General features: G+C 55.9%; 2 protein-coding genes across 5 annotated transcripts in view; one reads left to right on the top strand and one right to left on the bottom strand.

Moving 5' to 3' along the window:
- Positions 1 to 19,829, top strand: part of FASTK (Fas activated serine/threonine kinase) — a 419,919-nt gene that overhangs the window by 29,742 nt on the left and 370,348 nt on the right. Inside the window, exon 9 of one of the 4 annotated variants that reach the window (XR_012655145.1) lies at positions 9,370 to 9,698. Coding sequence is in view for 3 of the 4 variants with exons in the window: in XM_032796623.2 (XP_032652514.1) it covers positions 9,370 to 9,606 (237 nt within the window). In the remaining variant the exon portion in view is untranslated. Of the gene's footprint in view, positions 1 to 8,525; positions 8,765 to 9,369; positions 10,078 to 19,829 lie in introns of those variants that run through there. The other 3 variants (XM_032796623.2, XM_032796624.2, XM_032796625.2) reach the window with 3 other exon arrangements.
- Positions 11,087 to 19,829, bottom strand: part of SLC4A2 (solute carrier family 4 member 2) — a 14,999-nt gene continuing 6,256 nt past the window's right edge. Inside the window, 7 exon segments of the mRNA XM_032796629.2 lie at positions 11,087 to 11,246; positions 11,603 to 11,776; positions 12,180 to 12,245; positions 12,247 to 12,283; positions 12,285 to 12,348; positions 18,972 to 19,225; positions 19,539 to 19,705. Coding sequence (XP_032652520.2) covers positions 11,166 to 11,246; positions 11,603 to 11,776; positions 12,180 to 12,245; positions 12,247 to 12,283; positions 12,285 to 12,348; positions 18,972 to 19,225; positions 19,539 to 19,705 — 843 coding nt within the window. The 3' untranslated portion in view covers positions 11,087 to 11,165.

Below are 19,829 nucleotides of genomic sequence, written 5' to 3' on the forward strand. Positions count from 1 at the left end.
AGTGGGGATCGAGACCTCAGAGGGCATAGCATTCTGCGTTTCACACCAGCAGGAGAAACGTTTCCACTTGGCCAGATATGTTGACCGAGTGGAAGGCTTTCTGCTACTCAGGAGTATATGTTGTACCAGAGCAGAGCAGCATAACTCTGACCTGTTTAGCCACGCAGGAGCCATGCCATGAGGTGAAGGGCCTGCAGGTCCGGGTGGCGAAGATTGCCGTGGTCCTGCGTTATGAGGTCCAGGTGGAGTGGCAGGGTAATTGGGCTGGCTATGGACAGGTTGAGCAGTGTGGTGTACCAGTGCTGTCTGGGCCACGCTGGCGTGATCATGATTATGTGCACTCTGTCCCTGCGGAGTTTTATCAGGACCTTGTGAACCAGCAGGAACGGTGGGAAGGCGCAGAGCAGGCGGGTGCTTCCACGACATGAGGAATGCGTCCAAGATCGATCCTGGTGAGAGATCCTGGAAGGAGCAGAGCGCTTGACATTTCCTGTTCGTGCGAGAGGCGAACAGGTCTATGTGGGGAAGGTCCCACTTCTGGAAGATCGAATGATTAACATCTGGTCTTATCGACCATTCGTGACAGAGGAAGGATCTGCTCAGCTGATCTGCCAGAGTGTTCCGAAGCCCTGGGAGAAAGGATGCTGCCAGGTCTATCGAGTGGGCTATGCAGGAGTCCAGAGTCGGATGGTCTCCTGACATAGGGGGGAAGATAGAGTCCCTCCCTGTTTGTTGATATAATACATGGCCGTTGTGTTGTCTGTAAACACTGAGACACAACGGCCGTGTAGATGCTGCTGGAATGTCTGGCACGCCAGGCAGACTGCTCTCAGCTCTCGGACATTTATGTGAAGCGCCAGCTCCTGCGATGACCAAAGGCCCTGGGTACGAAGGTGTCCGAGGTGAGCTCCCCATCTGAGAGATGACGTGTCCGTCGTCAGGGACAGTGAGGGTTGTGGTGGATAGAACGGTAACCCTGCACATACCAGGGAGGGGGTTAGCCACCAGTCAAGGGAGCGTAGCGTGCTCAGGGGAATGATAACTATTGCATCTATTGAGTCCCTGCCCAGACGGTAGATGGAATTGAGCCACGTTTGGAGGGGTCAGAGGCGGAGCCTGGCATATTTGGTCACATAAGTACAGGCAGCCATGTGACTTAGGAGACCGAGACAGGTGCGAACCGAGGTTGTCGGGAAGTTCTGCAGACCTCGAATGATCATCGCCATTGCCTGGAATCGTGGCTGGGGTAGGTAGGCCTTAGCTAGATTGGAGTCCAGGGTAGCTCCTATGAAGTCTAGCCTTTGTGTGGGGACCAGTGTGGATTTTTCCGTATTGAGCATCAGGCCTAAGCATGTGAATAGGTCCCTGATAATGCCTATGTGATGCCTGACCTGTGTCTCGGAGGTCCCTCTGATGAGCCAGTTGTCCAGATACAGGAATACGTGTATCCGGCGTCAGCGGAGGTGTGCAGCGACTACAGCCATACACTTTGTAAACACCCTTGGGGCCGTGGAGAGGCCAAAGGGGAGGACCGTGAATTGGAAGTGCTGGTGGCTGGCTAAAAAGCGAAGATACCTCCTGTGTGGAGGAAAAATGACAATGTGAAAGTACGCGTCCTTCATATCGAGGGCAGCATACCAGTCTCCGGTATCCAAGGACGGGATAACAGTCCCCAGGGAGACCATGCGGAACTTCAACTTTATCATGAATTTGTTGAGGCCTCGCAGGTCTAGGATAGGCCTGAGGCCTCCTTTTGACTTGGGGATCAGAAAGTAACGAGAGTAAAACCCTTTGCCCTTCTCGTCTTGTGGTACCTCCTCTATTGCTCCTGTGGCGAGGAGCGTCTGCACCTCTTGTAGGAGGAATTGCTCATGAGAGTTGTCCCTGAAGAGGGACTGGGTTGGAGGGTGGGAAGGCGGGGTTGAAACAAATTGGAGGTGGTGTCCTTGTTTCACTGTGCGTAGGACCCAGAGGTCTGAGGTCAATTGGGACCACGCTGGGAGGAAGTAGGAGAGGCGGTTGGAGAAGGGAGGAAACGGATCCTGTCCTGAAACTGGTATGCTGTCCTCGGGTGTACCTTCAAAAGGCAGACTTAGGTCCTGCTGGTGGTTTTGAGGGGCTGTGGTTTTGGCCCCCTCAGGGTTGAGACTGGCGTCTACGGCCACTCCGCCCGTGCCATCTGCTAAAGTCTTGCCTGTGTCTGGGCAAAAAGTACGGGCGGTGAGTCTGGAGATGGAAAGGTCTGCGTTGGGTCACAGGTGTATGCATGCCCAAAGAACGCATGATGATCCTGTTGTCTTTCAAGCTTTGTAGCCTGCGGTCAGTCTTCTCCGAGAACAGACCCTTACCATCAAAGGGTAAGTCCTGGATGTTACATTGTAACTCAGGCGGGAGGTTGGAAACCTGTAGCCATGAGATGCATCTCATGGTGATACCGGAGGCCAGAGTTCTGGCTGCCAAGTCGGCCACATCTAGAGAAGCCTGGAGGGAGGTTCTGGCTACCTTTTTCCCTTCCTCTAGGAATGCAGCGAATTCATGGCGAGAGTCCGGGGGGAGTAGTTCTGTAAATCTACCCACCTCCACCCAGGTGTTGTAGCTATAATGGCTCAGTAGAGCCTGCTGATTTGCCACCCGGAGCTGTAGGGCGCCTGCCGAATAAACCTTGCAGCCGAATAGGTCCATCCGCCTAGCCTCCTTTGCCTTTGGGGCTGGTGCCTGTTGGCCATGGCGCTCCCTCTCGTTGACCAATTGGACAACTAGCGAGGAGGGTGGACATATAGATACTCGTACCCCCGAGAGGATACCATATATTTTCGCTCGATCCCTTTGCCGTAGGGGGAATGGAGGCTGGGGACTGCCATAAGGTGTCGGCATTGGCTTGGATGGTCCTGATGAAAGGCAAAGCCACTCTATTGGGGGTATCTGCCAACAGGATGCTCAGTACAGGGTTCTTGACCTCCGGGACTTCCTCCACCTGTAGGTTCATATTGAGCGCTATCCTCCTGAGGAGGTCCTGATGGGCTCTTAGGTCTATTGGAGGTGGCCCCAAAGAGGAGATCCCTGCCACTGCCTCATCTGGAGAGGAAGAAGATGAAATGCTGGGGACGAGCGGGTCCTGTATGGCCTCTTGCTCATGCGCCGGTTCCTGCTCCAGCAGCACCGGGGAACCCGGTGGGTGGACTATCGGCTCCTCCATCCCAGGTGGAGGAGGACGGCTAACTGTGGCCTCTGGCGCTCGGTGCTCTGATGAAGCGGAGCGTGTCAGAACTAGCGGAGCACCTTGGGCCAAGGTGTCCAAAAGGACCACTGGTGAGGTCCTGGGTCCTGAGACTGGGCTTCTTGAAAAACTCCGGTAGGCACAACCGCATCGCGGTCTTGGTCATAGTAGCTGTCCGCGTGGGATGACACCGATGTATGTCTGGATAGCCATGGAGGAGCGGAGAAGCCTTGTGAAGATGTTCCAACGGACCTCGCTCCCCTGTGTATCGGGGACCGGTGCTGGGACACATATCGGTACTGGGATCGAGATCGGGACCTGCGACCCGATCAGTGCCGGGAGGTCGACCGAGATCTCGAATCCCGGTGTCATGAATGGCTTCGGGAGGCACGGTGCCTGGAGCGGTGCTGCAAGTAGTGAGCCGGTGACCGGGAATCCAACCGGTGCTGCGAGTCTGACCGGTGCCGTGTAGTAGAATGGTGCTGGGACTGCGAGCGGCGTCGAGAGCAGGAGCGCCGTCTGGACCTGGAGCGTCTGCGGGACCACGATTGTGAGCGGTGCCTGTCCGCTGCGCCAACAGAGGGTGGTCTAATCAAGGTCAGTTTGCCTATGGATTGGATTACCCTCACCGGCAGTGCCGGGGGTAGAGGCAGTGCCGAGTCTGTCAGGGCCATCACGTCCCTCGCTGCTGAGAACACCTCTGGCGTGGATGGCATAGTGAGCTCTACCGCGGCATGCACCGGGGTGCTAACAGGCGCCGGACTCGATGGCCCTTGTGGGACCAGAAACGACGGTGCCGATTTAGTTGGTGCTGCGGCGGGTATCGGTGCTGGGCGATCCAACCTAGGCGTACTCTCTGGCTGCGCTGTGGGCAGTGCCGAAGCAGCAGGAGTCTTGGCCTTTCTCCACCTCAGGGAGAGGGAGCATCATGCAGCCGACTTTGGTGCTGGCGACGTCCGGTGCCTAGAGTCTTTGGGTGTACTGGTGCGGTCCGGTGCCGTGGAGGTGCTTCTGCTCACCGACTGACCAGCACTCGGTGCCGAAGGTGGAGGGGTGACAGCCGCCTCCATGAGGAGCTGTTTAAGCCTGATGTCCCGCTCCTTTTTTGTTCTCGGCTTGAAAGCCTTGCAAATGGGGCGCTTAGCTGTCAAGTGCGATTCCCCGAGGCACTTCAAACAGGAGTCGTGCGGATCTCCTGTCGGCATCGGCCTGTGGCAGGCCGAGCACAGTTTGAAACCCGGTGAGCCGGCCATGGGCTCCGGCACCGGGTGCGGGGACGAGGCTACTCCCCGAACCCCCCTAACTATTACTACACTAACTATACTATCAAGGAAGAAACGTATAACTATAAAAGAATTATAACTATATACACGATAACGAACGAGAGACTACAAGTAGCTAGGGGGAGTGGAGGTCAGCTAAGCCGCACTCCACTGTTCCAACGACCAACACGGGCGGTAAGAAGGAACGGAGGGGTGGCTGGATCGGCTGGGGTATATATCCGGCGCCATAATGGCGCCACTCCAGGGGGCGCCCAGCCGATCCACCGAGTGTTGCTAGGATGAAAAGTCTTCCGATGAACGTGCACGCAGCGCGCGCACACCTAACTGGAATGCATATGAGCAATCGAAGAAGAACTAAGTGATTGGGCAACAAAATGGCAAATGAAATTTAATGTGGATAAATGTAAAGTAATGCACACTGGAAAAAATAACCCCAACTATACATACAATATGATGGGGGCTAATTTAGCTACAGTTAATCAGGAAAGAGATCTTGACGTCATCGTGGATAGCTCTCTGAAGATGTCCATGCAGCGTGCAGAGGCGGTCAAAAAAGCAAACAGGATATTAGGAATCATTAAAAAGGGGATAGAGAATAAGAGAATATCTTATTGCCCTTATATAAATCCATGGTACCCCCACATCTCGAAAATAAGTGTGTACAGATGTGGTCTCCTGCATCTCAAAAAGATATGTTGCACTAGAAAAGGTTCAAGAAGGACAACTAAAATGATTAGGGGTTTGGAACGAGTCCATATGAGGAGAGATTAAGAGGCTAGGCTCTTCAGCTTGGAAAAGAGGAGACTAAGGGGGATATGACAGAGGTCTAAATCATGAGTGAGTAGAGAAGTGGATAAGGAAAAGTTATTTACTTGTTCCATAATACAAGAACTAGGGGTTACCAAATAAACTGAGCAGGCGCAGGTTTAGAACAAATACAAGGAAGTTCTCACGCAGCGCACAGTCAACTTGTGGAACTCCTTACCTGAGAAGGTGTGAAGGCTGGGACTATAACAGCGTTTAAAAGAGAACTGAATAAATTCATGTGACTAAGTCCATAAATGGCTATTAGCCAGGATGGGTAAGGAATGGTGTCTCTAGCCTCTGTTTGTCAGTGGGGGAGATGGATGGCAGGAGAGAGATCACTTGAGCGTTACCTGTTAGGTTCATTCCCTCTGGGGCACCTGGCATTAGCCACTGTGTGCAGACAGGATACTGGGCTAGATGACCTTTGGTCTGACCAAATATGGCCGTTCTTATGAGTCAACAGTGTCCCCTTGTTGCCAAGAAGGCTATCGGCATTTGGGCTGTTAAGTAGGGCATTGCCAGCACATCGAGGGATGTGATCATTCCTTCTATTCAACATTGGTGAGGCTCATCTGGAGTACTGTGTCCAGTTTTGGCCCACACTACAAGAAGGATGTGGAAAAATTTGGAAAGAGTCCAGCGGAGGCAACAGAAATGATTAGGGGCTGGAGCACATGACTTATGAGGAGAGGCTGAGGGAATCGCGATTGTTTAGTCTGCAGAAGAGAAGAATGAGGGGGGATTTGATAGCTGCTTTCAACTACCTGAAAGGGTTCCAAAGAGGATGGATCTAGACTGTTCTCAGAGGTGGCAGATGACAGAACAAGAGTAATGGTCTCAAGTTGCAGTGGGGGAGGTTTAGGTTGGATATTTAGGAAACACTATTTCACTAGGAGGTGGTGAAGCACTGGAATGGGTTCCTAGCGAGGTGTGGAATCTCCATCCTTAGATGGGTTTTTAAGGCCGGCTTGACAAGCCCTGGCTGGGATGATTTAGTTGGGGATTGGTTCTACTTTGAGCAGGGGTTGGACTAGATACCTCCTGAGGTCCCTTCCACCTGATAGTCTGTGATAAGAGCGGCCCAGGCTGGGTCAGACCAAAGGTCCATCTAGCCCAGTTTCCTGTCTCCCGACAGTGGCCAGTGCCAGGTGCCGCAGAGGGAATGAACAGAACAGGGAATCATCAAGTGATCCATCCCCTGTCGCCCATTCCCAGCTTCTGGCAAACAGAGGTTTAGGGACCCCATCCCTGCCCATCCTGGCTAATAGCCATTGATGGACCTGTCCTCCATGAATTTATCTAGTTCTTTTTTGAACCCTGTTACAGTCGTGGCCTTCACAACATCTTCTGGTAAGGAATTCCACAGGTTGAGCAAGAAGTTGGACTAGATGCCTCCTGAGGTCCCTTCCAAGTCTGATATTCTATGATTCTATGATCCCCAGCCCAGGCTGCAGCTTAGAGGGGAAGAGTGTTGTCCGTCCTCTTTACAACCAGCCTCTGTAATCTTTTGTTCCCAAGTCTAAAGAACAGGAGCCAGAGGCCAGAGATGGGCCTGTTGGGTTCAGGCAGCTGCTGCCTCAGCAGCCAAATATTCTCTTGTTCAGATGCCATGTTATCTCATCCCACTGTTTGGAAGTTTCTCCAAGGCCTGTCTCCTCAGTCAGGAGCCTCCCTGGTCTGGGCCCTACTGTAGTTCTTAGGGGCCTTATGCCCTGGTCTATGAGCTCTCCAGCTCATGGCTACTGCTCCAGCCAGGAGAGTTAGCAAGGTTTAAGCCACTGTGGCAAACTCCCTCCTCCTCACAATATTTTCCCTGGGGGTAAGGTGAGGCTAAGCCCCCACCCCCCAAATTCCTCTCCAAGGTGGCATCTGATTTTCACTTAAACCAAACCCTTCACCTCCATGAACCACAGTGAAACTTGGGAGAAACCAAGCTGCACGCAGCATTTCTCCAGAGCCTTTTGGAACATTTGTGTGTAGCCCTGGGGAAGAACATCAGAACGGTCACACTGGTCAGAACATGGGGTTGCGTCCCTACCCATCCCGGTTAATAGCCATCGATTAGACCTATCTGCCCACAACGTACCTCATTTTTTTTTAAACCCAGTTATACTTTTGGCCTTCACAACATCCCCTGGCAATGAGTTCCACAGGTTGACTGTGCTCTGTGTGAAAAACTTCCTTGTGTTTGTTTTAAAGCTGCTGCCCATTAATTTCATTTGGTGACTCCTCCTCCTTGTGTTCTGAGAAGTAAATAACACTTCCATATTTACTTTCTGCACACCAGTCACATCTCCCCTTAGTCGTGTCTTCTCCGAGCTGAACACTCCCAGCCTTATCCGTCTTTCCTCATACGGGAGCTTTTCCAAACCCCTAATCATTTTTGTTGCCCTTCTGTGTTCCTTTTCTACTTCTAATACATTGGTTTTGAGATGGGGTGAGCAGACCTGCACACAGTATTCAGTATGTGGGCATCCCATGGATTTATATAGCGGCAACATGATATTTTCTGTCTTCTTATCTATCCCTATCCTAATGGTTCCTAACATTCTGTTCACTTGTGTGGCTGCCGCTGCACATTGGGTGGATGTTTTCAGAGAACTATCCACAATGACTCCAAGATCTTTCTGGAGTGGTAACAGCTAATTGAGACCCCATCATTGTATATGTGTAGCTGGGATTATGTTTTCCAATGTGCATTATTTGCATTTATCAACACTGAATTTCATCTGCTATTTTGCTGCCCAGTCACCCAATTTTGTGAGATCCTTTGGAGCTCTTCGCGGTCTGCCTGGGACTGAATTATCTTGAGTAGTTTTGTATCATCTGCAATTTTGCCACCTCACTGTTTATCCCTTTTTTCCAGATCATTTATGACTATGTTGAATAGGACCGGGCCCAGTACAGACCCTGATCATTTATTCCTACGCTTTGTTTCATCTCTTTTAACCAGTTACCAATTCATGAGAGAACCTTCCCTCGTATCCCATGGCTCCTTACTTTGCTTAAGAGCCTTTTGTGAGGGACCTTGTCAAAGGCTTTTGGAAAGTCCATTATAGCCACTGGATCCCCCTTATTCACATTTGTTTGACCCCCCTCAAAGAATTGTAGTAGAGTGGTGAGGCGCGATTTCCCTTTACAAAAGCCGTGTTGATTCATCTCCAGCATATCACGTTCATCTGCATGTCTGATCATTCTGTTCTTTGCTAAACTTTCAGCTATAGAATGACGTGAGGCTCACTAGCCTGCATGGGCCAGGCCGTCTCTTCCCAGAGATTCGCAAGTCACCAGCTCGCTGTATTCATCTGGCACCTAGTACTATACCCTTTCCCTCAGCTGCTGGCTCGGTAATTTCAGTGTCCTGAGGACTGGCCTATCACGGAGCTCAGCCCAGCCCTTTACCAGTCCCTCCGCCTTGGACCTGGCAGTGGGATGGGAGAGCTGTTCTGCAGTCCTCGTTTCACTAACGGCCGTCAGGGTGCCTGCCCCACCCCATTGGGCTGGGAGCTGCCAGCTTGGTCCCAGGGTGAGGTCCCGTGGCACAGCTGTGACGCCAAGTGACATAGCTTGTAGTCAGATGGGGGCGCAGTGACCTTGTGTCTGTTGATCCAGTGAGGGACAGGTGTGGCTGCTGTGTCCCATATGCTTGGGGGGCAGGGGGAGAATCAGGCTGTGCAGTGGGGGGGCCCTCCCTTCTCTCCTGCCCATGGATTCTGCTCTGGCACAGGAGCTACCTGCATTTTGAAATGATTCATGTAGCCAAGGCCTCCAGGAGCCAGTTACGGTCAGGGAAGGAAGTGGAGAGCCAGGCCAGCGCTGGGCACCTGTAGCCAGTCCTCCAGGTAAACGCGTAGCTCCAGGGAGGGGCCATTAGCTCACGTATTGCACAGGCCAGCAGCACCCCCCACAAACCCCAACACCCAACCTATGCTGTTGGGAGGAGACGACCACGCAGCCCGAGGAGGGGGGCTGGAGCTGCCTCCCTGGGACCAGGGTGGGGTGGGGAGCTGGGCTCTGCTTGTGCCAAAGTCCCATGTTCTATTCCCCACTCTCCTGTGCCAGCCAGGCCCTGGTGCTCTCGGCCTGGCCCAAGGACGCTGCCCCAGGCTGGCGTTGGTGCTAAGTGACGCTCCTCTCCTGTGTGCAGCTGCCCTACATGGAGCTGGAGAAGGTGAGCGGCGTGGAGGAGGCCAAGCACTATCTGCGGCAGAAGCTGCGGGAGCTCCGCTTTTGAAAGCAGCTGCTGCCCCGGGGTGCAGTGACAGCGAGAGACCCCCCTCCTCCAGCGGAGCAACGTGACGCCGGACATGGCACGGGCTGCGGACCCTGCCCCCGGAGGCCCCCTTCCTCCCCTGGGGGCTGTAGGCCAGTGGGGCTGGTAGTAGCGGGCGGTGTAGCATGGGGCTGTTATTTATTGGCATTTGCTGGGGGGTTGGGGGTCAGGCTGGTGCAGCATCAGGGGTGGGGGGTGGTGTAAACAGCTGGGCCAGGGCCACAGCCCCAAGGGGGAGCAGTGCATGCTGGGCCTGCTCTTCCACCCCCAAGGCTCCTGTCTGCAAAGGGGGGTGCACTGGTCTGTGTCTCCTCAGAGCTCGGGGGGCATGGCTCCCTGAGCTGCCTTCAGCACCTGCTGCCTGGCTGGGAGTGCCTCTCCCCCATGGGCTGCACGGGGGGCGGGCGAGGGGGCCCTGGAGCTGTTTGCCCCAGGCCCAGCCCAAGGGGCTGCTGGAGTGGTGAGGACAAAGTTTACAATAAAAATGGAGAAAAAGCTGCGCTGTCCTGTCCCGTTTCATGGTGCCATTTTGTGTCCCACAGCCCCCCATACAGGGGCCCAGAGAGTGGCTGGGGTGGGGGATATTGCCTGCTGCACCCTGCCAGGGGACTGGCCCTGCCAGCACTGTGCCAGCCTGGCTCTAGGCTGAGGGGGGCAGGGTGTGGCCCTAGCGAGTGACCCCTACCTGGGAGATGCAGCTTCCCCAGCCCCACTTGCACTGTGCCCTGCCAGGCCCGCAGCAGGGCAGGAACGGGAGCACAATGCGACTGCCCTGTAACACGTCCCCCGGGATACTCGGGTGTTGTGCAGGCCTGATTTTGCCCCATGGCCCTGTCCCATCCCCAGACTAGCTTATGGCCGGGGGGTGCACTGGGCTGCTTGCTGGCCAACCATGGCCCTGCCCAGCCTGCCAGGGGGACTGGGGCCCGTGACGGTTACATAGTGCAGGGGTGACACACGGGTTTGCTGCACAAACGTGTTCACCAAACCAACCTGAGCAGCAGCTGCTGGCACCAGCCCGGCTCGCTCCATGTCTGTTGTGTGAGCCCCTCCGCAGCCCCCGCCAGCCAGGCCCCCCCATGTTCCTTAGAAAGCTGTTTATTGACAGTTAAATTATTCTCTTAAATAAAACCCCACTGAATTTAGGAAACACCTGATTGTCTGGGTGTGGCCCCGGGCTGGTGGGGCAGGGCTGGAGCAGGGAGAACAGCCCCCGCACCCCACCAGGGGGCACACAAGATGCTGCGGGAGCGGGTCCAGCACACGATGCAGTTCGGACGGCAGTGGCTGGGGGCTGGGGGCAGGCGGCACGGCCCACTCCCTGCCCAGGGTGGGTGGCAGGCCCCCGCAGGGCAGGGCACTGAACAGCTCCTTTGGCAGGTGGGGCGAGACAGTGAGCGTCTCACGGCTGGTGTGGCACAGGCACTGGGGGAGTGCTGGGCGCCCGCCCCAGCTGGGCATAGTCCAAGCAGCCACAGGTCTGGAGATGGCGCAGGTCCAGGCGATGCTGCTGCAGCTCTTGGCGCAGCAGCCGGGGGCCTGCCTGAGCCCCACAGCCCTGCACAGGGTCGCTTGCTGGCGCCCCTCACACGGGCATCGGCATCTCGTTGTACTCGTCCACCCCTTCCCGCTCGTCGAAGATCGGCTCTGCCTCCTCTGCATCCAGCTGGGGAGAGATGGAGCAACCAGGTGGTGTGTGGGTGGGTGGGGAGCTGGGGAAGAGGCAGCACCCGGCGCTGCCAGGAGACTGCCCCCCTGGCCTTTTGAGCCCCTGGGCCAGCGCTGCCTGCTGCCGCCCCACATGCCAGTGCCCGGGCAGCGTCTCCCCGGCCTGGAGATCCTCCCGCTGCCCCGCACCGGGCGAGCTCAGACACAGCCCCTCCAGTTGCCCTGGGAGCTGGGGGTGTGTGGCTGGGCTTGCAGGGCCCCCCTGTCCACCCCAGCCAGATGAAGGCTGGTGTCTGAGGGCGTCCTGTGGCCTGGCGCCTCCCCTCCCCCGCCCGCCCCACACACGGGACTTACACACTTGAGCTCGCGGGCGGTGAAGATGCGGGTGAGCAGGCACATGCGGAGCGGCACGGTGAGGATGAGGATGAAGGGGAAGGCCAGGGAGGCGGCGGTGGACATGACGGCCCAGAGCACGGCCAGGCACGCCAGCTGCAGGCCTGTGAACAGGTGCATCCGCAGGGTACGTACCTGCCCGGGGAACCACACGAGGTTAACGCCCCGGCCCAGTGCCACAGCCCCCGCGCACCCTAGCTCACCACCCTCCTCCCGCTGTGGATCCCCCTTGCTGGCTCACTGCCCTCCCCCCCAATCCCCACTGCTGGCAGCCTGCCCCTCCCCTCCCCCCCCCCCCCGCTCCCCGGCTGGCTCACTGCCACTCCCCGAAGACACACACACCCCGCTGGTACCTTGCCCCCGCAAGCACCACCACCACCCCACCCCGTGCTGGTTCAATGCCCCCCCAATGGGTCCGCACTGATGGCTCTCCCCCTCCCCAAAGGCTGGGTCCAACCCCCCGCCCCGCAGTTGGAAGGGACACCCCCCCCGCTGCTACTGCCAATGGGCTGTGCCCCCCCCCCCCCCCGAATGAGACCTTTTGACAAAGGTGACGTCGGGGTGGTGCTTGTGGGGGCATAAGCAGCAGGTGCAGGCGCTCAATAGAACTGGATGCCGTTCAGCGAGGTGACGCCATGTAGAGAAGATCCCGAAGAGCACAGCCAGGGGGATGTGCCGCAGCAGGTCCCCGATGACGATGGACAGCCCTGGGGAGGAGGGGGGGACAGCCACTGAGTCCACGGGAGCCCTCCCCCCCCCCCCCCGCTCTCTGCAAACACAGCCCTCCCCCCCGCTGCCTGCACCCAACCTGTCCTGGCCCTCCCACCATTATTCACATATGGTGTAATGTGAAATGTTTGTGCCTCAGTTTCCCCATAAAGCTGCTTGTTGCCCTGGTGGCTGGGGTGTGTGTGCAGAGGGGCCGGCTGCTCTCGGGCTGGCTGAGACACAGGCGCGGGTGTCCGCCTGGCTGGCCTGGTCCCCAGCTCGGTGCAGCAAGAGTGGGGTGAACTGGGAATGTGTTCTTACTGTTGTCTTCAATATGGTATGGTGCCTCAGTGTCCCCTATGCAGTGCTTAAGTATCTGGGTTGTGGAATAAGAGTGTTGATTGCTACAGAGCAAAGGGCCAGTGCACCTAAATGCCTGGCACTCTGCTCCTAGCAACTGATGGCTGGGCCCTCCCCTGCAAAGGTGCCAGCTGAAGGTGTTGGAGACAAGAGATCAGGTGACCTCCTGGCCCGGGAAAGGGCTGAGCAGAGGCGGGGGCTGGAGGGGGTTGTGAGTCTCGAGCTGCTTGGGGACGAGGAGTGAAGTGCAGATATGGGGATCTGGCTCACTGTCCCCCAGGATGGACCCGGCCGAAGGGTCCGGTTCGCTGTACTACACAGCTCTGTTTTAGACGCCTGTTCCTGTCATTGAATAAACCTCTGTGTTACTGGCTGGCTGAGAGTCACGTCTGACTGCGACGTTGAGGGGGGGGGGAGGACCCTGGGCTCCCCAGGACCCCGCTGGGTGGGCTCGCTGTGATGCACACAGAGGAGGCAGAGACTGCTTGAATGTCCAAGGAGAGACCCAGGAGGTGAAGGACGTGTGAGCTTCGCCGCTCAACAAATCTGCTCCAAGGGAGAGGAGGCTCCCAGAGTCCTTGCCTGGCTTTGTGGGAGCAGTTCCAGAGGGCATGGCCAGGGACTCAGTGAACAACTAGTGGCACGGTGAAATGTACTGCCCCCGTGAATGGCAACTTCTTGGCAGAAGGACTGGGAGTGTGACATTATGAGTATAATATAAATCTCATTGAAGTGACAGGCCAAAAGAAGTTAATTGACTTGCACCTTTATCCCACGACCTGACCCCTGGGTGAACCTTAAGGACTGGTTAGGCAAGAAAAAATCCTGTAAAATGAAAAGCGGAGCTTGAAATGCAGTCGCATTGTTAGAGGTAGAAGGGAGGTGTGTGGCTCAGCTCTTGGTGTCAAACAGCTTTGTCTGCTGTAGTTTTAATCAGATCAGAAAAGGAATATTAGCATTTAAATGATATTGGGTGAAATGATTAGTGCTATGTGTCTCTTTGAAGGTGTGGTCACCTGTATCGACTGTTTAATGGATGAAATTACTCTGGCTATTGCCAGGTTGGGAGAAGAGTTAAGCAGATGCTCGGCCAAAGCTGCGTGGAAATGTATATAAGAAGCCTGGGACAGTATGATCCTTCTTCATCGCCAATCTGCTTTGGGTTTCAAGAGGGGGAAACCTTAAGCCACAAGGATTGAGATCCCCAGTCATTGACTGGAGTCACCCTGAATCTGGACATTGGACTGTAACCTATGGACTATTTCTAAAAGGACTTTTGGCTACTACAAGCTCATCTCTACTATGTATCTGAATCTCAAGAATTGCATTCAAGTCTGTCTGTATATTGATCTTTTAACCAACACTCTCTCTCTTTTCTTTTCTAATAAATTTTAGCTTAGTCAATAAGAATTGGCTGTTGCGTGTATTGATTGTGGGTAAGATCTAAGTTATAACTGACCCTGGGTATGTGGCTGATCTTTTGGGATTGGAAGAACCTTTTCTTTTATATGATGAGATAAGATATTCAGGAATCATCATCATATCTGACAGTTGTGTCTGGACGGAGGCCTGAGGCTGGGCACTTTAAGGGAACTGCATGGTTTAAACTTCTAAATAACCAGTGAGGTGCTATAGAAGCTGTTTTGTGCTGGTTGGTAAATCTAAGTATTGAAATAACCACCAGTGTTTGGGATTTGTCTGCCCCGTTTTGTTGCAGTTCACCCTGACTGAGTGACCTCAGCTGGCTCCCACGGGCAGCACCGTCACAGGGAGCAGTAAAACAAAGGAGGGATAATGAGGACCAGGCATGCTGAAGGCTCAGAGATGGACGGTTTCAGGGGGCGGTTAACCTCTGGGAGTGTGTGACCAGCGAGAAGGACTGTTGGAGTAATGGGGTCCCCCTGAGGATTGCAGGGAGCAGTCTCGGGGCGGAGGAGCTTGCCGCTCAACCCTGGGAGAGAGAAGGATTTTGCAGTAGCAGGGTTCCCCTGGGGACTGCAGAAACAGTCCCAGGGGCGGAGGAGTCTGCAGCTCGACCCTGGCAAAGAGGCGGTGACCACGAAAAGGGCTGGCACACCAGGGGTTCTTCCTGGAAACCATGGAGGAGCCAAGAGCACACAGGCCTGTGAGTCCAGAGCCACTTGGGAAACGGTGAAGTGATGGCCTATCACCAGCTCCTTAAGAAGGACATTGTGATCCTGTGCACAAAGAGAGAGTTACACACAGGGAAGTTCACCAAGACACAGTTAATCGTGCAGTTGGAGGAGGAGGACCGCTCTGAGGAGCAGATTCCTGACCCAGATGAATCTAGAAGAGGATCTGGGAGCAGCTGGAACAACAGCCAGGCATCCCCGAGAGTCTGGTCCCCAACCAGACGAGGGTCTTCACGATCGGGTTCCCCATCAGGGGATCGGAGACGGATGGGATTGGAGCAGAGCCTGAGAGAGCGAGAGGACTGTGAGAGAGAGCAAGAGCCCGAGGAAAAGCTGCAGGAGAAGCAGCAGCAGCATGGACTGGGGATGGTGGAGCAGAGAGACATAGGGGGCTGCCCAGGGGTCAGTGGGGAAACACGCCTGGGGTGGCAAGACCCTGGGACAGAGAAAACTGTGATGGTGCAGCCGCAGGTGCTGAGGGGCTGTGGGACCTGGGTGAAGGTCCCTGGGGTGAAGCCCCTCACCCTGCCTATGGCCTGGATCCCTGTGCAGACCCAGGAGGGGTCCGGCTGGCTGGTCGTTGGGGTTCTCCAGGATATCGGCTGGAAGGCCCTGTGGGGGGTGATTGTGTCTCTTTGGGACAGGATCCAGGCCCTGCTCCGTAACGCTGAGGGTTTGATTCAATCCAGGAATCATTGGCTAGGATGGCATGGTTTCAGTGAAAATGCAAATGACCTGCTGGCATTGGGAGGGCGCTGGTCAGGATACCTGCTGTGACGTATATGTATTGTAATATCTCATTGAAAGATGACAGGGCCAGAAAGGTTAATTACTTGACTGACCCATGGTGAAGCTTAAGGACCTGTTAGGGAGTATAAATGAGCAGAGCTAAATGCATAGTCTGCATTGGTATGCGTAGAAGGGAGGTGCTTGCTCAGGTCTTGGATTGCCAGCAAACAAGTCTTGTCTATTGCTATACGTTTTAATTCAAAGATCAAAAAAGGAACTATTTAAATTTAATGATACTTGGGTGAATAGGATACGTGCCTATGTTCTCTTTGAACGTTGTGTCACTCCCTGTGATCTGACTGTTTAATGGATAAATAACCCGCTGTGCTAATTGCCTGAAGATGTTGGGAGAAGGAGTTAGGGCCATGTTTTCTCAGCCAAAAGGCTGCGGAAGTAATAAAACCTGACAACGATCCTCTCAACTCAATCTGCTTTGGTTTCAGGAGGGAAACCTTAACCCACAAGGATGAACATCCGCCCGTCACTGACTGACCAACCTAGTATGGAGATTGACTCATATACCTCTGACTATTTCCTGCAAAGTGACTTTTGGCTACTACAAGCTCATCCTACTATGTAGCGAACCTCAAGAATTGAATTCCAAATCGATGTGTATGACTTTTAATCCAACACTCTCTCTCTTTCTTTTCTAATAAATTTTAGCTTAGTCAATAAAATTGGCTCTAAATATGTATTTTGGTAGATCTAATGTTATAGATTGAACCTGATAGTGCGATCGTTGTGGATTGGAAGAACCTTTTCTTTATATATGAAGTAAGATGTTTCAGCGAATCTATCATCAAAATACACTTTTACAGGGTTCTGAGGAGCCTGAGGCTGGGCACTTTAAAAGGGAACTGCATGGTTAAACTTCATAGTACCAGCTGAGGCTACGACATGTTTGTGCTGGTGTAAATCTAGAGTTGAATAACCACCATCATTTGGGATTTTGTCTGCCCCGTTTTGTTTGCAGTTCACACCTGATTGAGTGATTCTCACTGGCCCGCCCGGCACCACCGTCACCCTCCTACCTTAACCAGCCACATGGGGCTGAAGGCGAGGGAGAGAGCTCCCCGCCCCTGCTACACACGAGAGGGGCTCACGATGGCTCTGATCCTGTGAACCAGAGCAGAGAGCTCGCGCCCCCCCACTGGGACAGCAAGGCAGCGCGGCACGGGAACTGAGACCCCGTGAGTGGGGGGTACACCCAAGCAGGCAGGAGTCGGTCTGTCAACCAGGTTTTGCCTGTCCAGATGTGCTGCGGACAAGAATTATACAGCAGGGAGGAGCTACCAGGACCGGCTCAGGGGCTGTGAACTTCCCACCCAGCCACGAAGGGAGCAGTCCCACTCCCGCCCCAGCCACCTGAATCCAGACAACTGCAGAGATCCTTCTCCTTGGAAACTGAGAACCTTGCTGGCCACAGTGACTCAAACCCCCTTGGCAGAAGCTGCAGCGACAGTTGTCCCAGGTGAAAGGGTCTGGATGCCCAAGGAGGGGACTGACGGAAAAACTGAAAGTAATACGATGGGATGCTAGAGTGTTGTGTCCTGGCACAAGGTGTGGAGCGCGCCCCAGCCCAGAGCTGGACACGCCCCAAAGGGGGTCTTAACCAAGAGAGCCCGAATCGCCGCCCATAGTGCTGGGAAAAGACACAATCCCATTTGGAACCCCAGGGATCTAGGTGCAAAAGGGTTCGGGCCACATAAACCTTCCCACAGTAGCCTGCGAGTTGCCATCAAGCCAACCCGACCTTCATGGCCCGTAGACTGGTACTTCCTGGTAACTCACCAAAGGAAAATGAGAACTGCCTGGAGGCTCCATGGGACATGTTGGTGGTCGAACTCCCCAGCTTCCACTGGCTGAAGTGACCTCGCCTCGATAGTCTCGGAAGGGGGAGGATTGGCGACTGACTTTCTTAATTTTTTCTCTAATACGTGTAGTGCCCTAGTGTCCCAGCAGTTCTTAATACTCATGTGGTGGGATACAGGTCTGTGGTTTGCTGCAGAGCAAAGGGCCAGTGCAGCCTAATTCGTCACTCTGTGTCCCAGCAACCTGATGGCCTGGGCCCTCCTCTTGCCAAAGGTGCCAACTGAACGGTTTTGGGAGACAAAGGATCAGGTGACCTCCTGGCCGGGAAAGGGCTCAGCAAGAGGAGGTTGAAGGAGTGGGTATCTGGAGCTCTGGGACGAGAGTGAAGTGCAGATGGGGGGGGGTCCTGGCTCACGCCCCCCCAAATGGACCCTCCGAGGGTCCCGTTCCTGACCTACATAGCCTGTGAGAACCTGTTCCTGTATCAAATAAACTCTGTGTTACTGGCTGCTGAGAGCACGTCTGACTGCAAAGTGGGGGGCAGGACCCTGTGGCTTCCCCAGGACCCCGCTGGGGCGGACTCGCTGTGGGAAGCACACGGAGGGGCAGAGGATGCTGAATGCTCCAAGGAGAGACCCAGGAGGTGAAGCCGTGTGAGCTTCTTGCCCTGAACAAGTCTGCTCCAAGGGAGAGGAGGCTCCCCAAAGTCCTGCCTGGCGTGGTGGGGGAGCAGTTCCAGAGCATCGCCCGGGGACTCCGTGACAATGAGACAACGGGAAATCCAATTGCCTGGACATGGACACCCAGCAACCCATGCCCCCAAGGCTGAAGAAGGCTCCCCGGCGGGAGAACACAGGGATGGGGGCGGGGGGTTACATGGGGGTCGCGGGAAGCAGTCGGGGCTCTCACCTGCACTCTGACCAAGGAGGCCGCACAGACAGACGGAGCTGGACCCGAGGGTTCCCCACAGCCGGGCTGGGCTCAGGGCCGGCCAGGAGGACCCTGGTTCACCCTTCACTGCCCCGGGCTGCCCGACGGGCCCCTAGGCTGGGCGCCAGCTAATGAGTGAACCCGGCTGTGCCTGCGCTGGGAGTGGCGCTGCCGGGGCTGGGCAAGGGGCCCTGATCCCTGCGAGCTGCCGAGTCTCCCTCAGGGGCTGTCTCGGGGGACTCGCTGCCTGGAGCTCACGGGAGGTTGGGGAGGGGTTCAGGTCCAGAGGGCCAGTCTAGGGGGTGGTGAGGACGTGTGGCTCACTCTGGAGGGACAGTGGGACCCCCCGGGGGCTGGGCTAGTGAAGGGGCCTCCCAGAGACCATCCCAAAGCTGGGGGTGCAGCCCCAAGTCCGTGGATCTGTGACACCCCCCTGAAGCCCCAGAGCTTCCCCAGATTACCCCCCAGACCCCAAAGCACCCCCCAGGCCCACAGCTGGGCCTGAGCTCTGCCCACCCTGTGAACCTCTTCCCTGCTTGGCCGTGGGCTGGGGAGACAAGGCGGCTGGCGGGACTCACCCACGAGCAGGGCCACCAGCAGCCCCGTGACGCGCTGCTCCTTCACCTCCTGGATCTTGGGCTTGTCGCCGGGGGCCACGGCCTTGCTCATGACCGTCAAGGCGTTGGCGTGGGTCACCGAGCGCACCGTGGCGGCCGCCAGCCAGGGCAGCCCGAAGAGGGCGCAGAAGCCGCCCATGGCCACGATGAGCAGCAGGTCGAGGTGGAAGCCGGAGCCCTTCTGTAGCATGCGCTCCTTCTTACTGATGATCAGCCTGGGGGGCACGAGAGCCTGAGGGCCTGCTCCACGGACCCCACACCTGCCTCCCACAGCCCCCTGTAGCATGCACTACCCCTTCTTACTGATGATCAGCCTGGGGGGCACGAGAGCCTGAGTGCCTTCCCCACAGCCCCCCACACCTGCCCCCCACAGCCCCCTGCAGCACGCACTCCTCCTTACTGGTGATCAGCCTGGGGGTGGGCGCAGGGCCCCGGTGTCTCAGGGCCTGCTCCACAGCCCCCCACAGCCGGGACCTCTCCCAATAGCCCCCCCACAGCCACCCCATGCCTGTGGACGGCTCGGCTCACGTGGTGATCTGGGTCTCCATGAAGATGAGGATGAAGACCAGCACGGCCGGCAGGGCACTGGCCACCATCATCCAGACGGGGAAGGAGCTGCCCTCGCCCAGGGGGTTGATGACCCAGCCCCGCTTCTCCGGGGCCGTCACTGAGAAGCCACTGGGAACGCTCAGCTTCTGCGGGGGGGGGAAGGGGGGTGGTGCCATGAGACAACCTAGCAGGGGCCTCGGCACAGGGGGCAATGGGGGATGAGAGTGGGACATGCTGGAGAAGGGGGACCACGCATGTGGAGGAACAGGG

The sequence above is a fragment of the Chelonoidis abingdonii genome, chromosome 2, assembly GCF_003597395.2.
Source record: "Chelonoidis abingdonii isolate Lonesome George chromosome 2, CheloAbing_2.0, whole genome shotgun sequence".
Classification (NCBI taxonomy): domain Eukaryota; kingdom Metazoa; phylum Chordata; order Testudines; family Testudinidae; genus Chelonoidis; species Chelonoidis abingdonii.